The sequence below is a fragment of the Dermochelys coriacea genome, chromosome 1, assembly GCF_009764565.3.
Source record: "Dermochelys coriacea isolate rDerCor1 chromosome 1, rDerCor1.pri.v4, whole genome shotgun sequence".
NCBI lineage: Eukaryota > Metazoa > Chordata > Testudines > Dermochelyidae > Dermochelys > Dermochelys coriacea.
This window is the reverse complement of record NC_050068.2, coordinates 62,201,366-62,220,698: the sequence shown is the minus strand read 5'-3', so window position 1 is coordinate 62,220,698 and position 19,333 is coordinate 62,201,366. Positions and strand designations below refer to the sequence as shown.

Here is a 19,333-nt window from a genome sequence, read left to right as displayed (position 1 = left end):
CATGCTGCAGGTTCTCTGCCAATCTAACCCGGGAGAAAATTCCTTCCTGACCCCAAATATAGCAATCAGTTAGACCCTGAGCACGTGGGCAAGACCAACCAGCCAGACACCTGGGAAAGAATTATCTGTGCTAACTCAGAGCCCTCCCCATCTAGTGTCCCATCATCAATCATTAGAGATATTTGCTGTTACCGGTATGATGGGACTGCAGCTACATGCCATTGTAGGCAGTCCATACACTTATCAAGCTCAGTCTTGAAGCCAGTTAGGTTTTTTGCCCCCACCGCTGCCCTTGAAATGCTGTTCCAGAACTTCACTCCTCTGATGGTTAGAAATCTTTGTCTAATTTCAAGTCTAAACTTGTTGACAGCCAGTTTATATCCATTTGTTCTTGTGTTCACATTGGTGTGTAACTTAAATAACTCTCCTCTCTCCCTGGTATTTATCCTTCTGATGTATTTATAAACAGCAATCATATCTCCTCTCAGCCTTGTTTTGGTTAGGCTAAATAATGGACATTTGATGTTATTGAAAAGCTTATCAATTGAAAAAAATATTTATTTACTTTTCAGTTAATAGCGAGCATGTATCCTAGGCCAGGGGTTTTCAAACTTCATTGCACCGCAACCCCCTTCTGACAACGAAAATTACTACATGACCCCAGGAGTGGGGACCGAAGCCTGAGCCCACCAGAGCTTCGCTGCCCCAAGGAGGTGGTGGGGAGGGGCAAACCCAAGCCCCCACTGCCCTGGGCAGGGAGGCCGAAGCCCAAGGGCTTCAGCCCCAGGCAGGGGGCCTGTAACATGAGCCTCAGGCTTCGGCTTCGGCCCCGGGCCTTAGCAAGTCTAAGACAGCCTTGGCAATCTCATTAAAATGGGGCCGTGACCCACTTTGGGGTCTCGACCCACCATTTGAGAACTGTTGCCCTAGGTATATATTGGGAAAGTGAGTAAAATGCATGGCTACAACCACAATCATTTGCAGAAATATACTGCTGTAGGAATTGACTTCTCTCTAAAAGGGATACAATTAATTGCAATAAAACAATGGGATTGTGAAGAGAAAATAACCAGCTGGAGGAGGGGAGACAATAGTACATATCGTGGGCCAGGCTGAAATCACAGACCCGTTATTGAGAGTGGGTAAGGAAATTAAGAGTCTGGTTTGCGAGAGAAAAATTACATAGCAGAAAAAAGAATACTTACTCTGCTGACTAAGTTATTGTACAATGATGCCTTTGTATTTCAGTCTCTGATATTATTTCTTCACTGTATGCTTAAACAAAACAGAAAACTATTAAAATAGTGTTTAATGAAGAATACAACAAATATCCTGCACAAGAGAAATCATTATCCCAGCTTAGACTTTTAGGTCCCCACACTACAATCTTGTAGTTAACTTTTGAATTGACACTGAAGTGATTTTTTTTTCTTTTTGTTTGTATGTGTAACTTTTGTTAGTGTTCAGAATTAAATGAGAAGTTAGACTTATTGCTCCAAGCTCTTCACACCGAAGCCCAAGCTACTCCCATCCTACCACGGATCACTCCTCCCATTGTAGAGGAAGAAGTTGAGGAGTTTTCAAGTGAAGAATCCTTGTCTGAAAGCAAGGAACAGTTAACAGACAGTATTGCAAAGTCTTCCACTCAGAAAATCTTCAAACCAAGAGAACAGTTAATGCTGCGGGCAAACAGTTTAAAGAAGGCAGTGAGGCAAATCATTGAACAAGCAGAAAAAGGTGAACATCAGCAAGAGTTTGCTTGTTAACCATAAAGTGTCACTGTTTCTGTTGCATAAAGTTCCATTGTTAATATTTGATTCCCATATTCTTACATGAATTCAGTAGATGGTTGTTATAAGCTATCTGGCAAGATATGCCATGTGTTAGAATATTCCTATCCTAGAGAGAGAGAGTGAGAGAGAGGAGAGGAGTATTCTGTCTGTCTGTATCTTTATACCATATTCATTCCTGTGCTATCTGATGGACAAGATGGAGTCCTTAACATGACATTTGTTTGCTGCCAAAGGGAGTAGCTAGTGGAGATGTACTCAACAATGTAAGAAATCCCTACCAAGTACCACTTTCTTTGCTCCTTTTGTCATGTTGGTCTGAATTCCTGAGAGGAGTACAAGCACATATGCTTTGGGTTTTATTTTTTAAATTTGCAGAAATAAATGGCATTCCTATTTTTTCTTAATCTTGCACTTAAAAGTGCTTTCTAAATTTATAGTTACTGAATTCATTTTCTTATAGAAAAGTCTTATGGTGTAATTTAGCTTACAGGAATATTTTTCTTTAAAAATGAAGAAATTCAATGCCAAAATTGGGTGAAAGTAGCAATAAGATTGCATAGTTGATCACCAGAAGTCAGGGACCCACTTCTCCAGGTGCTACATGTGTACAGCTTACATAGGTGTCAGAGGAATTAGCTTGCATGCAGCGGCTGGGAAATCAGGCTCCTTAGTGCTAAGTTTTGCTTTCAACAGTAGTGTTAATGTACACTTAGGTACATATATTTTCTGTTCCTATTTTTCTGATTAAATGTGTAGCTTCATATGTTGTATATCAGCAAATGTATACTTCAATGGACAGGATGTCACAATGTCTGAGTGTTCTCTTCAGGTTCCTCATAGCATAGGTAGGCTACGTTATAGAACTATAATTCAGAGTTTAATTTATTCAAAAGTAAAAGAGAAAGCTTTTGTTTACAAAATTAGTCAGGTTTACAAAAATGCACCTGCAATGCACCTGCTTTGCACTGAGTCTCACAATTACTGTGGGTATTTGTGAATGCAGGTGGCCAGTTATACATAACTAGCCTTAAGCATGCTCAGACACTATATCTAATTGCATGCACAAATTAAGCACACAGTTGTGTGCATGTAATTTTGAAAATTAGACTCAAAATATATTATCAGAAAATAGTGATATTAGAAACTTTGACCCAACTATATAGCGTATAACTGGGCTAGATGGGATTTCTGATGTAATGTGTTTTGTTTACTTTTGTAACTCTTCTCCTTCAGAAAGAAAAGTACTGAAAATTATCAGCAGGAAGCTTTGCTCAAACCATCATCGAGCTCCATTTTTAAAGTATTATTATCGATATGGTGGTGAATCATAAACCTCTCAGTTTATTTATTTCATTATCACTGGCAGAGGATTGATAAACTGCTCTTGAACTGATTAGGCAGAACAGTCCTTTTCTTAACATCTGTATGTTCTAAATTAGTGCCACAGAAGTAGGATGTTAATTTTCTACAGAAGCTTTACATATGTGTATTTTCCCCTGAAGAAATTTTAACTATTTTCCCTCCTTCTGTGCAGTTGTGGATGAGCAGAATGCTCATACTGAAGAACAAGTGAACCAATCCCCTATAGAATATAGTAAGGAATTGGATGAATCCAAAGAAGAAGAAAAAGAGGAAGATACAAAGGAATATGAATCTCTGACAAGTAAGTAAATCCAGAGTAAAATTCTTTAAAACTCTATAGAGTATTGTTTCTATTATGAAACCAAAGTAGTGACTTCATAGTTAAACCGGTTAGACAGTTTCCATTATTAGCCTGATTCTGATGCACATATACACTCTCCACTTTTTGGGAAAAAAAGTCATCTTTGTGAGTAAACTGTCCTATACATCTCTCGATAGCAGCCATCTTGAACTTCACCTGACTTCACTTGTAGTGGCTCTTGAAACAGGTATGAGGCCTGAAAGTGGGACTCCGTGCTGTAAGCTTTGATGATTGTTTTTGCAAAGCTTTTATAACTTCTTTGAGGCATCGTATGGTTCTGTTCTGTTGTTTTGACACCTTCCTGAGAAACAGCAGAGTGAAGCCTTCCTGCACCTGATATAAGTTGAAAAGATCAGTGCAGGTTTATATGAGACAATTCAAGATCATCTGTTAGAATTCGTGTTCTCAACAGGACAGATTTTAGTTTCGGATGGAAACTGCTGATAGTTTTTAATATCTATGAGTTTAATATGATGTTGGAACCTTAATTGTTGATACCCTGAATTTCTGGCTTTTTTTTTTTTTAAACTATAGCGTTCTGTTAATGCTAGTTAATGGATGCAACATTCACAACCCTAACTTTTATTTTTTTCAATGTGGGTATCTTTCCAAACCTTTGTTTCCCTATGTGGTATTTGGGCCGATGACATGTTAAGAATCCAGAATGTGCCCTTTGGAGTCTGGGCCATATTCATCTACTTTGATATCCTTAGTAGGACATCATAACTATATAACAGAAACCTGATTTTATGTGCTAGACTTGTATTGTTGCTATATATTTTAAAGAGGGAACAAAATGTTATTGAAATTGGCACAAATGGCAATAAATAAGTGTACACTTACCAGAGAGGCTAGGGTTTTGAAGGATTGAATGGGCATGGAAACGAACTTGTTCCGTGTAGGTGGTTCCTTTTAAAGCAGGGTTAGAGCACAAAGAAGGGCTAATGTGGAAAGCTTCTGTTCCTGCTGCCTGTGCTGAGCCCTTTTGAAAGGATTTCAGACTCTAAGGCTGGAAATGTTTATGACCGTTACGTTTAAAGTTTAATTATAGTTGTCAAGGCTGAATCCCAACTCCGTCACTTTGAGTGTAGAAGTGGGGCCCTCAAGGATTTTAAAAATTAATACTTGCCACTCCAGGCTTGTATTAAACTCCCATGGTTACAGCTTCTCTCTGACCTTGGCTTGGTAAACGCTGCCACCACCCTTGTGCAAAAAAGCCCCCTTTGAACTGAGTAGGGAGCACTTGGGAATTCCTTCCTGTGGGGTGCCCTCAAGCTCTTTCACACACTTCTCCCGACCCCCCCAGGGAAGAGCTGAGAAAGAAAACAAAGGAAAGTAGCTGTGGCTACCAGCTAATCAAACCACATGCACAAACCTCTTAGGAACACCAAAAATCCAGTCTGTTCTTAAAAAAGATAAATTTTATTAAAAATAAAAAAGAAAAAATTACATCTGGATTTTGCTTGCTTTTAAGAGCAATTCCAAAAATCAAGCACCCAAAATAGCTTTCTTGGGAGTTCAGCTTAAAGGTTACAAGCAAACAAAAGCATCTGTAGTTAGCACAGAGGAGTCCACAAGCCAATAAGAAATTAAAGAAATAACCCTAATCATGTCTAGCTAAACATTCTGATCTACTTACACATTTGGAGTTCTGATAAGTAGTTCTAGGTATGATCTGATGATTTATGATCATTCTTGGCTTAAGCTACTTATAGCATGGCTGTTTTGTCCTCCAGCCCAGAGAACAACAGACAAAGGGAAAGTTTATTTCCCAGTTTTAAAAAGTTTTACCTTCCCATTGGCTCTTTGGGTTAGGTGCCCACTTCTTTTTTTTTTTTTTTTTTTTTTTTTAAACCCAGTGGACTTTTTAACCCTTTACAAGTAAAGCAAGTAAAGAACAGCTACCAACAGGGATTTTACAGCTGGCTGGCTGGCTGGGTGCCCATCAGAGGGAGCTATCACCCCCCTTTATTTATCACAATAATAAAGAATGAAACTTAGAATTTTATTTTACTTATATTGTTAATTAATTAATTGTTGGTGATTAGAAATTACCTTTACAATGAGGATGTACCATGTGCTGGAGCTCCTCATTGCCATACTTGAACAGAAATGGGCTGAGTTGAATTATTTGGAGGTGGACAAGCCAAAGAGTCTGTTATGTTAGGAAAAAATATTTTTCTAAGAAGTCTCTGCTTCATATACAGAAACTTGTGCTGAATTTGTTCTTCCACAAATTCTGCTTTTAAAATAATGGAGGGTTGCATATCAGAACCATAGTATTTAAAAATAAATATGTAGACCTTTATTTAAAACATCATGTGCAGAGTTGAACATCCTCGTTATTATAACATCCTCGTTACTGCAAAAAGAGAGAGAGGAAGCTTAACCTAACTTGGTGGTAGTTTGCATTTGCTGATTTCATAGCCGATAAACATTTCTAGTAGATAGGAATAGCCAAAAAGGAACTTGTTTGTGGATCAAATAACCGTTGCTTCTTAGAGTAATACTAGTGTACTTATTAGGAAGTTGTATCAGTATTCATACATCTAATGTGTGAAGTGGAGTACATGTTAATATTGTCAGTGGGAGATGGGTGTTTCAGGAGAAACCATGAAACATTAATTCAATTACCTGCAATGAAACATCAGTTTTACTCATGAGGACTGTGTTAGTTTTTATCAGAGCATGAACAGCAAAACTTTATTTTTATTGCAGCTTATCCCCATGAGTCTCATCTGTCAAATAAAGAGCAGCTGTTCTGCTGATTTTTCTTTTAATGCTACTGCCTTGTTCCTGAGTACTGAGAAAACGAGTTGTAAGAATAGCACTGTGAATTTTTGAGCATTATGCAGAGTGAAAGATAATTGTGTTCTGTGTATTATTTGTTAATCCTCTGAGATTCTCCCTCAGTTGCTTTATGAAAGTAGAATTTTCCATGCATTAATTACCTTAGTCTAAATAGATAATAATGTTTAATTAGATAAAATTTGAATATAATTTTCCATCTGTTAGCTCCCTAACACTTAAGAATGGTGTTTTGTCATACACATGAGAATCATGTTTTTGTGTTGATATTATGTCCTTCAGCGTCATCTCCTTATAACTTCTGTAGTTAATTTGTGAATTCTTAGACTTTAAAGCCAGAAGGGACAGTTAGATGATGTAGTCTGACTTCCTGTATATAACAGGCTAAAGATCCTCACCCAGTTACCCTTATGTTGAGCCCAATAACTTGAATTTGACTCAAGTATATCTTCTGAAAATGTATTTAGGCTTAATTTTTCAGGATGCTGGAGAACCATCACTTAACTGGTAGTTTGTTCTAATGCTTAATCACCCCCACTGTTAAAAAATTGTGCTTTATTTCTAATCTGAATTTCTCTAGCTTTAACCTCCAGCAATTGGTTCTTGTTATGACTTTCTCTACTAGATTTGATACCCTTTACGTTCTCCATGTGAAGGTACTTACACTCCATAATAAAGTTACTACTCAGTCTTTGTTTGATGAGCTAAACAGATTGAGTTATTTGCATCTCTCACAGTAAGGCATTTTCTCCAGCCCTCAAATAATTTCTGTGACTCTTTTCTGTACTCTCTTCAGTTTGTCAACATAATAATTCACCCATATGAAATGCAGGACATTTTCACATTGTTCTGTTTGTAATGTGCAAGATTATATTAACTGTTGACTTTTTATAGTATATTTTCTGTGAACTTTTTGAAACCATGATAGTGCAAATGGTGAAAGAAAATGATCAGCTGATTTCCGTGGATTTTTTTCTTTTCCGTGTACATGGAGGTCAGTATGGTTCAGGCCATCAGAAGTTGAAGTAGTTCGGGCATGTACAGTAAACTGCGGAGGAGATGACCAAGAGCTATCAGGAGTGTGATCATCTTCTGTCTATGCAGGCACACAGAAGTGCTATGCCAAAAGTCAATAGGTGTTACAAAATTGCTCTTACCAAGATCACTAGTGACCTATTCCTGGCCATGGCTAAGCGCCTCTTTTCCATCCTTTCATCTTTGATCTATCCACTGTCTTTAACACTGGTAGTTTGATGGACTACTCAGCTCCTCTACATAGTGTGACGTCTTATTGATTCATTCTCCTCCATTCTATTAGCAGTTACTTCTGCTGATCGCTTCTGTGAGTTTGTGGTCTTTGTGAAGGGTCAGCTCTTGACTGGTTTCCATTACCAAGCCTTTTGACATCAAGAGACAGGGGACCTCAAAAGGCTTTCTCTCCCCTGTTGAGTTCAGTTTGGTTTTGGACGAGGAAGGTCAGTACTTCTCTGATTTCCCAGAAACTCAATACCTGGAAGCTCTCTTGCCTCCACATCCTAGTTACTTGATGCCACTGTTGGCAGCCACTGTAAATGATTAGCTTAGGGATTTTCTACGCAGGAAGTTGTACCAGTATACAGTAAGTGCTGTATGAATTTAAACTGCTATAGTTATACTGGTATAACTCTCCAAGAGGAAACTTTTATTCTGTAAAAGTGTGCCTTTTTTCTCGTTTATCTTTGTTGTTTTAGAAGCAGTTTAGGCTAAAATGGGAAGAGCCACTCTGATTTTGGAATAACATGGGGAGTTGCAGTGGTTTAACTGTATCTGTACAATTATACCAGTATAACTTCATGTGCTGAGAGGCCTTCAGAGAGAAGGATGCTGACCATCCTCAGTTATGCAGAGGTTTTCCCTGTCCTCGAGAAATGGAGTGAGATTCCATACTGCACATCTAAGGAGCCTAGCGGGATGTGGGGGGCTAAGCCTTCTTTCCGCTTTTCCAAATATTGGCTGCTCTTGGGGTCAGAGCAGCCACTAGGACCATTTAGACAGCCCTGGGAGTTATTTCTAAACACAGGATAGAACATCACCCGTGTATTGATGATACACAGCTGAATATCATCTATTGCCCATAGACCTACTAGATCTGTCTTGGCTTGGTGAACTACTTGACAATAGTCAGTTCCAGCTGGATGCACTGGAATTATAGTAGTTTTCTGTCCTTAACCCTGGGAAGATTGAAATCTTGCTGGGGTGGAGGGTCATCAGTATGTGACACCTTCCTCTTCTCTACTATTCCCATTTAGCGGGGTCTTGTTTGGAGGTTTTAAAACAGGTAGTCTTTTTTGATCATGCCCTAAGAGATTGTATGTAGCAGAAAGCCAAGCAGGAGGGAACTGAGGAAGGTTCTAGCTGAAATTCTATAACCATGTAATGAGTAGCTTTAGAAGTAATATTTTTGTTAAACTGAAAGTTTCTTATTGTGTAACTCTTTCTGGATACTTCAGTACTACTACATGGCAGCTTTACTGTGGCAAACCATGTTTTGGGCATGGGTAGGAGACATTTATTTACTTTCCCAGTTTCTTGTGCTCTACCCCAATTTATCCCATTCTTCGTCGAGTGCTTGTTCACGTCCATTCCACATTAGGTGTGCGTGCGTTGCGTGCACGAGCATAGGAAACTTTTTGATCTCTAGATTCTCAGCCTTGGCAAAACAGCTACATCTTCGCAGCTATATTCCTGGTTATTGTGTTTGAACATTTCCTGGAGTGATTCTTATCTAGGGCATTATTTCATCTTTCCTCCTTGGTTTCTTTAACAACTCCTTTTGACCTAAAATCCATAACAAGTAACCCATCACAAGCAAACACACAGAGGGATACACAATAGTCATATAAAACAATACAGATATTTGCTGGTTCTCCAGAGATCTCAGAGAGTTAATAGGTCAGATCAGGGGTTCTCAAACTGGGGGTTGGGACCCCTCAGGATGGTCATGAGATTATTACATTGGGGGGGGTCATGAGCTCAGCCTCGACCCCAAATCCCGCTTTACCTTCAGCATTTATAATGGTGTTAAATATATAAAAAAGTGTTTTTAATATATAAGGGGGGTCGTGGTCAGAGGCTTGCAATGTGAAAAGGGTCACCAGTACAAAAGTCTGAGAACCCTTGGGTTAGATTAATAGTTCATGCTTGTACAATATGTTGAGGCTCTGAATCTTAGATAAGTACATATGCAATTGTATCTACAATTCATATGTGGGTGTATATTTTGTTCTAACTTTATTTCTTCTTCTTTTTTTGGCATAGTTAAAACTGCACCAAAATCTCCAGATCGACATACAAGTCGGGGCATCCCCTCTCATACTGGCTCTTTCTCTGTCCCAGCTGTGGCAGCCGGCAAAGAAAACCTGCCTGTACTTAACACCAGGATAATCTGCCCAGGTAATGATGATTCTGAACTCTATTAGTCCTTTTAGTATCGTGCTATATGCCACAATTAGTTGTTAAATAATAATACATTGCACTTATATAGTGTCTTCCACCCAGAGATGTCAAAGACTTTACAAAAATTAGTGAATTTATATGCATAACCTCATTGTGTGGTACAATAGAGAATGTATGGTAATTGAAAATGCTTCTTGTCACTGTCCTGAGCACCAGATATATTGCAAAAGCATTGCACTTGGTTTGGGGAATGAGGAGCAGAAATGGGAGGGCTGTGTTCATCGTCCATTACTGACTGATTAGTGGAGTCAAAGGAACCTTGATCCTCTAGTGGATGAAGGCTATGCTAGCCTAGTAAGAGACTAAGGGCCAGAGTTTGGTAAGAAATGATCTTTTGACTGAATTAAATGCAAGGGGACATACCTGTCAGTAAAAATACCATAAATTAAACTATAAAAAGGTACTTTGCAACAATAGCAGTTAGGAAATCTGTACACATCCCAAATTAAAAATGTATACCAGAAAGCATTGCTAAACACTGGCTTAATGAACTTTCATTATCAATATTAACAACATATGTTTAAACTAAGTATATATTGTTTGTAGATCACTTTAACTAAAAGCTTTTGAAAGCAAATTTCTGTCTGCATTAATTAAACACAGATGTGCATGTTACTTTGATATTAGCCAAAATGGGCATGGCATGGCCCAACTTTCCAGTGGGCAAAACTAATCAGGCTCTGACCCTTCCCATGGTAGAAACAAAAATTGTTTCTTAGCTCATTAGTCAAGTTCTTCCTGCCAGCCTCTCCTCTTCTGTCTTCCTTATTTATTTTCATTTAACTTGTATTTCTGTGTTCTTACACCTGTCTGTCTCTCTCTCACTCTTTCCTCCCGATCCCTCTCCTTTCCAGCACTGTCTTTCTGTTCTCTATTCCCCTTGCCCTCATTTTCCACCCATACTTGTTTGTTCTATCTCTTTTGTCCTTCTCTCACTTGTCTTCAACCCCTTCCTCCCTGTCTAAGAGATCAAAATGCTGGCTTTACAAATTTGGCAGGGAAGTTCTCTTGTGTAAAAGGGTGGCAAGGGAAGAACTCCCTCTTGGACATACATTTATCAAGCCAAATTAAGGAGTTAAGCATTTCTCAAAGATTCTAAATGTGATGACAGGCTGCATGACCAATGATCCTGCTCTGGAAGCCTGCGCGCCTCCCAGCCCCCAACTCCTCCCAAAACCAACACAAAGTAATGAAATAGTTTGGAGACTGGGTGGCTTGACTAAGAGATGAAAAATATGGTAACTTTCAGTGGCATTAGATGAGCCAGTTAATTACTGTGCAACCTGTCACCTCCGGAGTCTTGGATTGAAATTGTGACTTTTTTCTCCAGTGGTGGACAGTGAACCACCACAGAATTCAACTCAGTTGGCTTTCTGCTCAAGAGAAGCCAAGACTGGAAGAAAGAGGTAAATGTAGGTAAGAAATGAGGTGCGGTAGCAGAGCTGTCTGAGAAAGCGCATTTCCTGTCCGTCCTGTGCTTGGCTATAGACAATACAATCTCTCAGAATTACATGCGTTACATTAAAAAATATTGCTGTGACTCTGTTTTTTAATATTGTTTTGTTTCTGTGTTATCTTCTTCAGGTTTAAGAGCTGGATTAGCTGCCTCAATTGCGGGGAGTTCTATTATCAGCAAAATGTTACTTGCAAACATTGATCCATTTGGTGCTACCCCATTTATTGACCCTGATCCAGATTCACTGTAAGAAAATCTCCTTGTTTTCTCAAATTGACTGTGTTGAGGTCCAGTCTTTTTTCCTTAATCATTTCTTTAAGAAATTGTACTTTGTAATTACTGGAATGAATAATGCAAGCCTTAAAGCACAATTTTTATAGATAATAATGCTCAATAAATTCAAAGAGCCAGATGGTGTCTTTTAGGCAGAGGCCCTGAGTTAAAAGCAATGCAGAGTTGCATTGCTACAGCAGGGTCGCTTGAAGGCCTTGTGGCCAATGAAGCTCCTTGATACACACGTGAAGCTCTGTTCACCTTAGGAGCATGCAACTTCCTCCACCATGGGCAAGCTTCTCTAGGTAGGGTTGGGGAGGTAAAGTCCTGTCTCTTCTCTGTCCCTTTTGAGGTGACTTACACTCCATCGTCCCTGGGACTGCTATAGAGCAGAAGGATGGTCCAGTGGTTATGGCACCAGCCTAGGACTTTGGAGATCTGGGCTCAATTTCCTGCTCCATCACAGACTTCCTGTGTGCCACAGTTTCCATCTGTAAAATAGGGATAATAGCACTTCCCTGTCTTCCAGGGGTGTGGAGAGTTTAAATACATTAAAGTTTGTGAGGTGTTCAGGTACTGAGTGATGGGGCCATATAAGTATCTAAGATCAATCAATCAAATGCTTTGCACCCTCCCTCAGTCATTTGCCTATGCTAGGGCCAGCCACAATCTAACTCAAAGCTCTAAAGTAATTGTTCAGATAACTTCATAACTGGGTACTTACATATATGTATTCTTTTCACAGGGAAGGATATTCAGAAAAATGTGTCATGAACAACTACTTTGGAATTGGATTAGATGCAAAAATTTCATTAGAATTTAATAATAAGCGAGAAGAACACCCTGAAAAGTGCCGGTAATGGAGTTCTTAGTGATAAAGCAGAGGAATTTAATTTTTCTTAATGTTGTTATTCTGTTTGCTTTATTTTATATCCTTAACTTTTGACTCTTTCTACAGCTTTGAAACATAACAAATTGCATGCTTCAGTATATGAATTTTTATTTACTTATTTCCAGAAGCCGGACAAAGAACATGATGTGGTATGGGGTGCTTGGTACCAAAGAATTACTGCAAAGGACCTATAAGAACTTAGAACAAAAAGTTCAGCTTGAGGTAATATTTATTTTATTTACAGATACAATGAGTGTTTGCCATTAAAATTTACAGTGCAGAACATGGGGATCATCTTGAAATATCTCATTTGTTTTTTACCTAACAAGTTAGGTGAAACTATGAAAAATCTGTCCCTCATAATTGTAGTCTGTGAAATGCAGTGGATGAGAAGTTCATCACAATGTGAATGCTTGGACACACAATAAGTATTTTGAAATCTGCAAAAGTATGGCATCCAATGTTTCTGAATAACTTTTATCATTGTCAGTCCTATTATTTTTTTGTATAATTAAAGAGACAATAGATTCTAAGTGATCTGATTTCTCAATATGCAACTCCCACTGACACCAATAAGAAGTTTTGGGGACACATTGAATGGAGAATAGGTCTCAAGAACAACTATAAAAACATATATACATTATGGGAAAAAAGATTATTAATCCTATCAGGTTGGTTTAACCTGTATGGAAACTGACTAAATGTCTATACAAAGTACATAATAAACATCTTGGAAAAGAAGGCTTAAGAATCATTAAAAATGACTTCATGATAAATGACAGATGAATGTAGTACATAAAGAATTTAGTACATAAAGAACTAGGGCATTTAGATACTCTCCTAATTCCAATATTGAGGGAGCTATGTAGAAGTAGCAAGATATTGTGTCTTGCCACAACACAGATATATGTATAAATCAATTCATTCTGGCTAGTTCCTACTCTAGTTCTAAAACCAAATTTAAGCTTTTTTCAGAAAACTGGGAACTTGAAAAAGACATTAATGCTTAACAAGTTCAGATATGTAGCAAGAGATTAGACGTGATATAAGTCTGGGAAATTGTTATGCAAGTTTTCTTCCAAAGTGTGATGGGGAAAGAAAGAACATGCATTGTCTTTTTCTTTGTGCTAAATATTTTATCTGGAAGTTCATTTTATTTATATGAAGATACCTGTTAACCTGAGGGCGTAATTTTAATTTATTATAACTCTTTCTCTTGAGTGCACTTTAGAAGGTTTAGTATTATAGAAGAAAGTTTCCATTATTGAGGGATTCAGCAATTATCTAGAAATTGTGCTGTAATTAGTGAGATGATGATAGGAAAGAACATTATGTAAGCTCCAGGTGGATTTCTAATTTAAGAACCTTCAAATGTAACATTTCTTTTGAATAAAATATATTTTAGAATTCAAATCTGACCTTTTCATAATTATTTCTTAATTTTTTGGAAGTAAAAAAGTCAGTGGAAGTTTCATATTCAGTATTGTCTTACATAATGATATGTGTTATGTGCTGTGATAAAATACACAGCATTGAAGAGTGAAATAAAATTAGTCATTTTCAAAAGTTAGAACTCATCATATACTATAACTCACAAGTGGCAGTCACATCTATTAATTTCATGCCATACTTTGGATACTGTCATAATTTAAGTTTTTATATTTTGAATTGCTGTTAAGGTGGAATAATGTGAAACCAGAGATCACAGGTGCTACTAAGCGTATTTCTAATGCATTTTGAGTCACTTTTTCAGAAGTGGGTTCAATATGTTGTACTTCCAAAACTGTTCTCTCACTGACTCCAGGGTTACTTTTTAACAGCAGCCAGAGTTGTTTAAGTATTTTAGGGGATAGGGGATGTAGAAAGAGGGGACTGCTCCACAGACTTTTTCCACGTTTGGAATTTCGTGAGTATCTTCTGACGGGCTGTTTTTCTGTAAATTGTCAGAAGTGGACAATGCAGAGTACAAGGGAAATGGTGAAATAAGTCTTTTCATCATGGGATAGCAAATGGGCATGAACAGTTCAGGGCACTGAGGCAAATACAGAAGTGAAGCCAAGCATATAAGCACTAATTGGACTTTTGGTTAACTTCACCTTTCTCATTGTGCTTGTTTGTTAAATCCTTTCCTTCCATCTTTCATTGTTTGTCTGATTATATCCTAAGCACTTCAGAGTAGGAAACAGTCGTCTTGCATATTTAGCAAAGGATCTAGCAGGCTTTGGATGCTAAATCCTAATAATAATAGTTTAGCAATACTATGAATATCTCTGCAGGGTGAGATTCTAATTATCCAATGGGTGAATTATGCCTTTTTTGAAATAATGAGAGATGAAGGTGGCAGCATCCAATGAAATCTCACATTTAAAGTGAAATCTCACAATAAGTACTTTTTCCCATTTTTCATAGCAATTTTTTTCTAGATTTTATCCCAGAGTTAACAAGTAGATATGCTGCAATGGCTTCTGTCATTATGTGGTTGACAAATGGAATGCTACAATATATTAGTTTATTTAAGAAAGTAGTATTCCTCTTTTTATATATTTTTACATAGCTTTTTACATTTTATTAACATTTTATACATATTATATACATATAATATTTTGTATGCTCATTTTGACCTCTTTGCACTGCAGTAGTATACTTATTTTTCCAGTGATGAGATCTAAATTGCAACTAAAAGATGCTATCTGCTGTTGGTAGTATTTCTGGTTAGAAGAGAGTAGATATGCTGGACCATATGCACCAAGATCAGTCCTGCTAGCCCAGTATCCTGTCATTGGCAGCAGCCAGCCCCATATGCTTCAGGAGAAGATGCAAAAAACCTCCAAATTCCTAGTAGTTAGAGATTGACATATAAATGCAGGAAGTTACTGCTGGGAACTTGAGCAAATTTCTATGAAGGGACAGAGAGAGTTACCTTTTGACACTGATGCAGATATTTGTAGCTCAAATATTTTGTAGTGCAAGAAAAAAATCTTGATTAGGGTGTGAAGAATAGATTCATGTAGAGCTACTTCCCAGCATAGGGAAAATAGACTCTCATAGAGCTACTAATGCAATATTGACTTTAGCTTCCATTGCTGGCTCTGTTGAAATGCTTTGTGAATTAGAAATGGTTGATTACTTTATCAGGTCATTTGTTTTACATTCTCACATAGGTTTTTATGCATTACAGTGTGATGGACAATACATCCCCCTCCCCAGTCTTCAAGGCATAGCTGTGCTAAACATTCCAAGCTATGCTGGTGGAACTAATTTCTGGGGTGGAACCAAAGAGGACGATGTAAGTAACATTAAAGAAAAGTTAATTTGAAGCAAAATTTACAAAAAGCACTTTGCACTATTGTTGTTCTGATTTAATTGTAATAGTACTGGTATATAGTTTGGATAGCTATCAGGAAGCTATTGTTCTGTAAGGTGATTTCAGTTTAGAAATGTGTGCGCTCTTGCATTAAGTTTTTCCATTTTTACTGAAAATATGTCACTTTGATTTTCATTTATTTTTTCTTTCCTTTCCCCTCCCCTTAAAGTCACCAAAATTTCCAAATAGGGCTCAATACTTAAAGAATATATGGCTATAAAGATGGAATTTTTAGCCACGACTTGACAGACTTTATACTACACAGACACTTTACTACATACACTACTGTTTCACTGCTTTGAGGGTATGCCAGATGGGATTCTTACTGTTGAAGTGTACTTTATGCACAAAAGATCTAGTATGATTGCTGTGGGATTACCATAATTTTTAATTTCCTGATTTAGTGTGTGTGAAGTCTGAATCACAGCATTGCTTTGACATGGTTTTGTACATTTAATTATCATGTAAAATTAGATTTATTAGTAAGATTGTGTTTTAACATAGACTATCCCTTACATTTTCCCTGAAGTGCTTAACTTTCTTACTGTTCACAATCCCACACCCTTTTCCCCCTGCCCTTCTTCATCAAAAACATTATTTCATATTCTTTTGAGTCTTTTTTTCTATTCATAGTACATGTCTTTTGAGCGTGGCAGTCAGCTCAAGCTGCATTTGAGTGAAGATATCTAGCATTTTGGTGGTCTCCATATTCACATCTGCAGCATGGAAGTTTCCCTAGTATCCATCCAGGTTCAGGAATTTCTGCTTTTTTCCCCAGAGGGTCAAGAAAGAGAGGAAACTCTTCTAGCAATCATATTTGTATGCAGCAAACATGTATGTTGGGGAGCAATATTGTTGCTACTCATAATTAAACGTCAAAAAGGTGACACATTTATTCTATGGGAGGTTAGGTGCACAACTCACTGCTCTTCGTGCTGTCTCAGGTGACTAATCAACAGAGAAATACTAGTTGTAGTATTTGAGAGGTTGCTGGTTCTGCTTATCTGGACAGAAGAAAGTCGTCATCTTGACAGCAATGTCTATTCCTAAAATATTGCTCAGTGAGCCTGGCTGGGTTTGCCACAACACCCTTACTGAATTTTGTATATGCGGAGTTATCCCAGGGAGTTCGTTAGTTTGGAAAGAACAGGGAGATTAGAAACAGAACCCAGGGGAAAAAAGTATGATGATCTGAATTTGATTTCTTAGAAGACTGTTATTTCTTTTTTGTTGGAAAAAGACCATGCTACAGAAATTCTATGCAAGTAAATTATACATGCAGAGAAACCAGAATATAACAACACCCATCCCTGCACTAAAGATAAAACACAAGCTAAATGAGCTTTTGTAAGCAAGCAAGGGGAATGGAAATCATCCCAACTTGTGAGTAGGCTGTAATCCAGTTCCTGGGAGGATGGAAAAGTGGTATCCTGGAGTAATTTCAGATCCACTTGTTACAAGCAAAGGACGAATTGAGTGCCTTCCAAATGCAGGGGCGTGCCATCTGTGTTACACTATGCAGGCATTGCATGCCTCAGAATTCAAATGTGGTCCAAAAAGGCACCCTACTCAGGTCACACGGCATGGAGGATGCCATTTTGTGGAATGTCACTAAGAAGGCCTGGGGCATAGATCGGTGTTCATGTCACGCTCCCCTTCAGTACCAGGCCCAAGCTTGGGAACCTAATTATCCAACCAGCAGACCACATTCAGTGATGAGTCCTGGTCATGTACCACCTGAGGCATGTTGTGCATATGCTAAGAAGGAGACTAAAAAGGCATGCAGGCACAGAATTGAATACCCAAGGTTTTAATGCGTATTTGCCATTACGTAAGTAAAGAAGGGAACATCTCTCTTTGCATGACTCAGTAATTATTAATGAGACATCATGCCTTTGTACATTTCTGGCAGATCATTAGATTAACTGCGCTGTAGAGGTTTAACAAACTGTACTTCTGGCCCTATCAGCTTTTCATCAACAAAAAGACCGTGTGGAGTAAAGCAACATAAACAACCAATACAATGCCTACAAATGTCACAAGACGAGACGGAAACATCTAGCAGCCTGCATCCTGGATTTGATAGCTGCTTTCAACTACCTGAAAGGGGGTTCCAAAGAGGATGGATCTAGACTGTTCTCAGTGGTAGCAGATGATAGAATGAGGAGTAATGGTCTCAAGTTGCAGTGGGGGAGGTTTAGGTTGGATATTAGGAAAAACTTTCACTAGGAGGGTGGTGAAACACTGGAATGGGTTACCTAGGGAGGTGATGGAATCTCCTTCCTTAGAAGTTTTTAAGGTCAGGCTTGACAAAGCCCTGGCTGGGATGATTTATTTGGGGATTGGTCCTGCTTTGAGCAGGGGGTTGGACTAGATGACCTCCTGAGGTCCCTTCCAACCCTGATATTCTATGATTCTATGATCCAGTTTGAACTTTTGGACAAGTTCGCACTGATCTTAAGTTGGATAAGCAACGGACAATTTATCTAGTCTCCACCTATCAATTTAAATTTAAAAGAGAAAAAACAGAAACAAGACAGACTCATCCAGTTAAAGAGGAATTCAAAAAATTCACCAAATTAATAAGTGTTAAAAAACATAAACAAAGTCTCACATTAAATTACTCAGTATCTCTAAAGGATGTTTCTTCAGTTAATTCATCATATTTAGTATCTTAATTTTTCTTTAAAAAGTGGTAGGCTGTTCTGTATCATAGAGCAGAAAAGTTAAACAATCATAGATAATTGTGCCATGCTTTGAAACAGCATAATCATTTCATCTCTGCTTTTTAAAGAATAATTTCAGGGATGAAAGAAATGCTTTCATCTTTTTCTTAAAGGCAAATAAGCTGAAGCTAGATATATCAAAAGTTACTTGAAATAGAAAAGGAAGGAGAAGCTCCTGGCAAAGAATAATCTTTTTGTTCTATATTCGTGTAAGACATTTGCATGCTCTTGATGATGAGGGTCATATAATATCCTAGAGAGAGAGAAACTTTGTTAGGGAACTGCCAAGCTAACTTACAAAATCTGCTTTCAGTGTTAGTTCCTGGTCCTGCAAAGACTTACTCATGTGCTTAATTTTTATGCCCTGTGATTAGTCCAATTGAAGTCAACGGACATGTACTTAAGTACATGCTGGATTGGGGCATTATTTTGATACAAAAACAGAATGTTCAATTAAAGTTTTCATTATTAAAACAGGTGAATTTTATGCTATAAAATGAGATTCTTCTTCAGCATTAAATGAAGTGGCATTGACATTTCATTTACTAGTATAGATTTTGAAGATGGTCTAAAGAGAATTCTGGACAAAGAAAGATAAACACTTTTGAGCTCTGTTAAAATAAATAAATGTCCTTCTTAATTACTCTTGGACTTCAGAAATATTGACCAGGTGAAGATTAGCATAGTAATGTTTGCCATATTAATCTTGAGTTGACTAACACTTGTCAGTATGTGCATTTAAACCTGCCACCAACCCTATATATGGATAATATACTGTGGCTTTCAAGTACTTGAATTGCCAT

At 37.8% G+C, this 19,333-nt stretch overlaps 1 protein-coding gene across 1 annotated transcript in view; it reads left to right on the top strand.

Moving 5' to 3' along the window:
* DGKH (diacylglycerol kinase eta) overlaps nt 1-19,333 on the top strand; it is a 263,958-nt gene that overhangs the window by 205,806 nt on the left and 38,819 nt on the right. Inside the window, 7 exon segments of the mRNA XM_038385138.2 lie at nt 1,461-1,737; nt 3,328-3,456; nt 9,622-9,756; nt 11,404-11,521; nt 12,294-12,404; nt 12,566-12,662; nt 15,619-15,726. Of these exon segments, the coding sequence (XP_038241066.2) occupies nt 1,461-1,737; nt 3,328-3,456; nt 9,622-9,756; nt 11,404-11,521; nt 12,294-12,404; nt 12,566-12,662; nt 15,619-15,726 (975 nt within the window).